General features: G+C 40.7%; 1 protein-coding gene across 1 annotated transcript; it reads right to left on the bottom strand.

The window, feature by feature from the left end:
• Positions 1 to 1,714: 1,714 nt before the first annotated feature.
• On the bottom strand, positions 1,715 to 4,403 carry CRP (C-reactive protein). The gene is given in 7 exon segments (XM_016215342.2): positions 1,715 to 1,833; positions 1,836 to 1,943; positions 1,946 to 1,987; positions 1,990 to 2,133; positions 2,136 to 2,258; positions 2,866 to 2,938; positions 4,377 to 4,403. Coding segments are annotated over 7 exon segments (636 nt in total).
• Positions 4,404 to 7,082: the final 2,679 nt, after the last annotated feature.

Genomic DNA, 7,082 nt, shown 5'->3' with positions numbered 1-7,082 from the left:
TATTTCTACATCTCTCTTCTTGTATTATTTTTACTGACCCAATGGGCTGAGTGGAGTCATGGTAAATTAGAGCGAGACTGCTCTCTCCAAGAAAAACAAAACAATGTCAGAGATGTCCTGCCCACTCCGTTTCCACCATTCAGAGCACCAATCTGGAACCAGCAAGGTGCCGTCCAGCTCACAAGAACTGCTTTCATGGTGTCGCTCACCGAACCTTATGAAATGGATCAGAGTATAACAGTGACTTAAAGGCCACATGATCCAGGAATTCATTTTTTATTCCATGTCTTTTGAAAATGTTTAATATTTATTCCACACTTTCAAAAAGCAAGAGAAAACTTAAATACATATTACTAAGTGAAGGAAGCCAATCTGAAAAGGCAACATACTTTATTCCAACTCTAGGACATTCTAAAAAAGGCAAAACTATGGCTACAGCAAAAAGATCAGTGGTTGCCTTGGGCTGGGGACAGGTGGGAGAGAGGAATGAACAGGCAGGGCACAGCGGAGTTTAAGGGCAGTTAAACCATTGGGTATGATGCCACAATAACGGGCACAGGTCAATATACACTTATCCAAAGCCACAGAATGTACAGCGTGAACTCCAGTGTAAGCCAGCGACTTTGAGCAGTGATGATGTATCTGTAGCTTTTCACTTATGACAAATGCACCACTCTGGTGGGAGATGATAGTGAGGAAGGATGTGCGTGTGGGGGTCAGGTGATATATGGAAGCTCTTTGTACTTTCTGTTTAATTTTCCTACGGATCTGAAAAATAAAGTTTATTAATTTTTTTAAAAAGTAGAATAGGTTTATTATAGAAAATGTTAATTTTTTTAAAACATTGTCTGTAATTCCTTTCCCTCCACAATAATCACTTTTGGCATTTTAGTTTGAATCCCTTGTGTATTTTCCTAAACCCACAAATATATATATGTATGTGCACTTTCCTTTTAAAAATTAGGAAAATGTGGGTATTGCTATCCATTCTTTTCAACCGGGATTGAGCCCACGACTCAGGAATGTGCCCTGACTGGGAATCCAGCTGGCAACCCTTCAGTTCACGGAATGATGCCCAACCAACTGAGCCACATCAGCCAGGGCTGAAGATAATTTTAATTTATAATAACCACATCCTGGTGGGAGCAGAATGCTGGAAAAAATTTTACTTCTGTAATCATTATATAATTCAATAAAGCACAATAAAATGGGTAGGTACACCTACGAAAGCAAATGAAAATGTTTGCAGGACTATGATTACTCATGCAGTCTTATAGGAGAAAAAAATCTTTGCTCACTTGCTCTTAAACATACGCTTAAAATGCAGTGGCTCACAACCTTGGCTGAACATTGGAATCACTTAGAAAGTTTTAAAATACACTGACGCTTAGGTCCTACCCCCACCCCCCAAAATCAGATTTAACTGGCCTGAAGTGTGGCCTGGTAATTCTGTTGTGCAGCCATGAATAAGACCCTTTGTTCTACACTTTTTTCTATGCTAATAAAAATAGTAGAGATAGAAGAGGAAAATACAGCCACCACCACCCCAAGGCATGAGAGCCATGTATGTAGGACAAGAAAACATCAGAACCAGAAACAAAAACAATGCATGGTGTCAGTCCCAAGAGGCAACTTCAGGGCTTGCCACAGGCCTTCAAGGCCACAGCCGGAGCTTGGTGAACACTTCACTATGTGCTACATTATCCAGCTTCCCCTAGTCCAGGATGTTAATACTGAAGCTCCCACCAGCACAGATAGTGCCAACCTCATCTGGTGACAGCACTAAGTCCCACATGTTCACATCTCTAATGTCTCCCATCGAAGAGTGGTTTCATCAAAACCCCCAGGGAATGAATCCTGCTCCTGCCCCAGGATGACGTTTGCCCCTGTCCCCAGAGAGTATCCCTTCTTTAGATTCCTCCTCACTATGGGCTTCCCATCACCCAGAGCTCTATAATCCCCGAGGTGGGCTCCCAGATCACACAGAGTGCTGTGATTCAAAAGAACTTGTGGGAGGCTTGAAAAACATGTCAGCTCCACCCACAGATACACTGTATGCCCCAGCCTTTCCCTGGAAGAGGAGGCGCTCATTAAATTGTGTCTTTGTGGCATAAGAGAAGAGGGAATAGTCAAGGTCAGGTCGGTGTAGATTTTCAGACTCACAGTGAAGGCCTTGTGTGGCTTGTTTAGCTGTGTGATCAGGGTCACAAAGGAATTGTTTGACTCTTTAAGGAACACAAAGGCCTTTCTGTACATGTCTGTAGAATTGAAAACAGAGTGAAAATGTCAGCAGTTGAGCTTTGTTAAAAAACAAAATTTAGCTGAGTAAATTTTAAAATCTTTATTTAACAATTCATGAATTGGGTAGCACCCCATCCAGCATATAGAAAGGAGCTCCAAAGAGCTTTACAAAATGAAAGATTTTTACAGGCAGAAGGAGGCAGGGAGGGAAAGTTTCTAGAGAAGAGTGGATACTTTCAGGTAAGGTCACCTTCTTATGGGGAAAGAAAGGGGATCTAATCAGTCAGGTTACCCCACTAGTGCTGACCAGGTAATTTCAAGTTGATGGTTAAAGGTCACGTTGGTGGGAGAGCCTGAAACTGTAGTTAGGTGCGATATGGTGTGGGGCTGATGTGAGGCTTAACACAGTGACCCCATTTGGGGCCTGTTGTCTCTCTTGTAGCACCTTGCTAAGCCATAAGATGTATTTTCTCACTGTGTACAGAGAAATTTGATTTAGAAACCACAGACTACCCTTTTCCCCAGACTGCAACCCCTCTCCCATGCTGGCCATTTTTCCTGACTTGGTTTTGAATAGTCTAACCTTGAGATAAGAACTCAGCTGCCATCTGAAGCCACACATACCTGTCTGCAAAAAAGCACTGAGGAGACTATTGAGGACCAGGAAACATAATAAAAGCTTCTCCAAGTTCCTTTCCTGCTGTCACTTTGCCCAGAGTCTGGTTACATTCCTGAAAAGAGCAGCTGAGATTCAGGGATTAGATGTCTGAGATCCCTCTGTCTTGGGTCTGTTCCATCTTGACCTTTTGTGTAATAATTAGAGTGTCTCTGCTGATGGGTAAATGATTTTTTTAAAGTGTCCCCTGGAGCAATAAACCAAAGTTCTAAGAGCAAATAAACCAAGATAAGTCACAAATTGAGAGATCAATAGAGGTTATTTATTGGAGTCTCCATGGTGCCTGCTGGTGCTGACAGCTCTGTGTGGCAGTGCATGGTGAATTAAAACTGTCACATTCTGAAAATCCATTCTAGGAAAATGCTGTAAAATATGGGTGGTTGAGGGGAGGCTTTATTTACTGAAACAACTACAGTACTATTTAAGATAGTGAAAAATTAGAAAATTGGGCCATGTTTGAGTAAATTGTATATATCTACATCCACTAAGTAGAATAAATGGCCATTTATAATGTTGGTTGTGAAATTTATACTACAACATGTAAAAATGCTTAAGATACTATATAATAAGATTTTAAAAGACATAAATTTGTTTATGCACTGTTTTTTTAAAGTAACTAGTTTAGAAAAATTCTATAATAAACACCTCACCAAAGAAAAAGCGTTCTTATAACGGTAATAAAATGTGGAGGATTTTTTCCCCTCATTAACAACACCTCCATAATGTGCTTATATCACTTTTCAAATGAAGGGGGGGGGGAGCGTTCAATGAGAAATTGATAATAGAGGTTATTTCTCAATTGCAAAGAACCAACTCACAGGTGGGCAGCATATTCTAAATAGAGAAGAACAAATAGACTATTACAAATGGTAGCACATTTTTAGAAAGGTTTGTTTTAATGGTTTAGCTTTATTTTATTTTCAGTTACTTTTTCCCAAACTCTTTACATCTTATTTTCAAAATATAAGACTGACTTAAAATAATTGCTTCAAAACTTTCTGCTTTTTATTCTAACCATTTTTTTATTGTCCAATAAAAAAATATGCAGATACAAAAAGCAGCAAAGTAGGTGGAGGTTACCCTCACCTCCTCCAAGGAACAAACTGGAATTACAACTAAATTATAGAACAATCATCCTAAATAACTAACTGAAGACTAGCTGAAGAGAAGTCCTATGACCAAGGATTTACAAAAGAACCACATTGTCAACTGGTAGGAAAGGTAGAAACATGAAAAGGGGCCCACGGGAGGTGACTGAGGCTCCAGGGAGATATCTCAGCTGTGGGGGGTTCTACCTGAGAAGCTTGTGTCTAAACCCCAAGCTGGGCTACCCAACCCAGAGCACTAGGGCTGGGAAGAGGCACCCACATAACATCTGGCTGTAAGATGCGGGGAGTTTTTGTGTGCCAAGGAGAGATGGGAGTCTGGGAGTCCACTAGAGGCACAGGCACTGCCTTACAGGGCCAACACACAGAATTTCATTCATAGCCGCTAACCCTGGGCTCTGGCAGAGGGAGGGCAGAACAGACTAAAGTTGTGTCAGGAGAGTCTGGGGTTTGTGGCTCTAATGAGGGATCTGAAAGGACAGCCACCAGGATCCTTGTGCTGAGTCATTCTCCCATTACTGCAGACACAATTTTTCTTGGGTGGGGCACTCTCCTTCATGGGGCATCAGCCTGTGGGAAAGCAATAGTCTGACCCTCTGCATTCCCCCTCACACCATCCTATGGAGCTTACTCCCTGCTGAGGAGTACAGCCAGAGGCTGTTTCTTTTTTTCTTTTTTTAAATATATCTTTATTGATTTCAGAGAGAGGAATAGAGAAATAGAAACATCAATGATGAGAGAGTCATCATTGACTGGCTGTCTCCTGCACACCCCCTACTGGGGATCGAGCCCACAACCTGGGCATGTGCCCTGACTGGGAATTGAACCTCTATCTCCTGGATCCTAGGCTGATGCTCAACCAGAGATGGATCTTGGGGTGATTTAGGACTTTTGTTGACCTGCCCCTGGCCCAGTGCTGGTAAAAGTCATTCTTGGTGAGCAACTTAGACCTTCCCACACAAACACAAGCCCAGTAAAGGCAGCCACAAACTGTGGACCACTTATAGCTCCTAACAGATTGCCAAGTGCCAGTCACAGGCAGTGTCTTACATTGGCCTCACCAGAGTCCCTCTCAAGAGGCCCAAAATAAACACACCCAGGGGCCAGCTTCATACAAGATCAGAGCAGGATCCAATAAGTTTCACAAGCAGCATGTCCAAAGGAAGACTTGGCAGGCACCAAACCCGGCTAAGGCAAATTTTGCTTTATGTGGTCAGCACCTGTGCAGCAGCTTGCATGCCATGCTCAGGGTTGAGCCTCACATTCAGCCCCCCTGAGGGTTGATCCATGCATGAATGGGTCAATAGCAATCAAGACTCAATTACAACAGAAAGGCATACATAACTAACAAAAGGGAGATTCCTGGAGCAGCCCGCTCAGGTGATCAAAGAGACTGCACCACTGGACCACACAGGACACCTACTACATAAGACCACCCCATGAAGGTGGGGAGTCATAGCAGATCTATATAATACATAGAAACAAACACAAAGAGGCAGCCAAAATGGAGCAACAAAGAAACAGGCCCCAAATAAAAGAACAAAATAAATCTCCATAAAAAGAGCTAAATGAATTGGAGGGAAGCAATTTTATCAGATATAGAGTTAGTAATAGTTATCAGGATGCTCAACAGCATGAAAAAGGATATAGAAACCATAAAAAAAAAAAAAATCAGAAATGGAGAACACAATATCTGAAATAAAGAACACACTGGAAGAAACAAAGAGTGGGTTTCATAAAGCAGAGGATCAAATCAGCCATTTGGAAGACACAGTAGGAAAAAAAACACTTAATCAGAGCATGAAAAAATATTTAAAATGTGGGGCTAGCTTCAGAAACCATTGGGAAACCTTAAACATAACAACATCTACATCATAGGGATAACAGAAGGAGAAGAGAGTTAGCAAGGGATTGAGAACTTATTTGAAGAAATTATGTCTAAAATCTTCCTTATTCTGCTGAAGAAAAGGTACACACAAGTCCAGGAAGCACAGAGAGTCCCCAAAAAGATGGACCAAACACGTTCTCACCAAGACACATCATCATTAAAATGGCAAAGGTTAAAGACAAAGAGAGAATCTTAAAAGCAGCAAGAGAAAGACAGTTACCTACCAGGGAAATTCCATAAGACAGTCAACTGACTTCTGAACACAAACATTTCATGCCACAAGTGATTGGCATGAAATATTCAAAGGGATAAAAAGCAAAGACCTACAACCAAGCCTGCTTTACCCAGCAAGGCTATCAAGTAAACTTGAAGGAGAAATAAAGAGAAACTCAGACAAGAAAAACCAAAAGGAGGGTTTTTTTTTTAGCACCAACCAGTATTACAAGAAATATTAAAGGGCCTGCTTGAAGAAAAATGAGAAGAAAGGAGAGGAGGGGGAGGAGGAGGAGGAAGAGGAGAAGCAGAGGAACATATTAAAAGAATAAAGTGACAATAAATACATGCCTATCAATTATCACTTTAGATGTAAATGGCTTAAATGCTCCAATCAAAAGGCATAGGGTAGCTAAATGATGTTTAAAAGAGACCCACCTTGAAACTAAGGATACACAGAGACTAAAATAAAAGGATGGAAAAAGATATTTCATGCAAATGGAAATTTTTTAAAAGTTGGAATAGTAATACTTATATCTGACAAAATAAAGCTTAAAACAAGGGCTACAGTAAGAAACAAAGAAGGACACTACATAATGATAAAGGTAACATTTCAACAAGAGAATATAACCCTTGTAAACACTTATGCACCCAACATAGGAACACCTAAATGTATAAAGAAAATTTTGATGGACATAAAGGGAGAGATTGACAGTAGTAGTAATAGTAGAGGATTTTTAACACCCAGTTGTCATCAATGGATAGATCTTCCAGACAGAAAATCAACAAGGAAATGATGGTCTTAAATGACACACTAGATCAAATGTATTTAACTGATATCTTCAGAGCATTTCACCCCAAAGGAGCAGAATATACATTCTTTTCAAATACACATAAAACATTTTCTAAGGTAGATCACATGATAGGATACAAAGCATTTCTCAATGAATTTATAAAC

Source organism: Miniopterus natalensis, chromosome 19 (assembly GCF_054644295.1).
Source record: "Miniopterus natalensis isolate mMinNat1 chromosome 19, mMinNat1.hap1, whole genome shotgun sequence".
Taxonomy (NCBI): Eukaryota; Metazoa; Chordata; class Mammalia; order Chiroptera; family Miniopteridae; genus Miniopterus; species Miniopterus natalensis.
The sequence above is the reverse complement of the archived record's forward strand: the minus strand, read 5'-3'. Positions and strand labels throughout refer to the sequence as shown.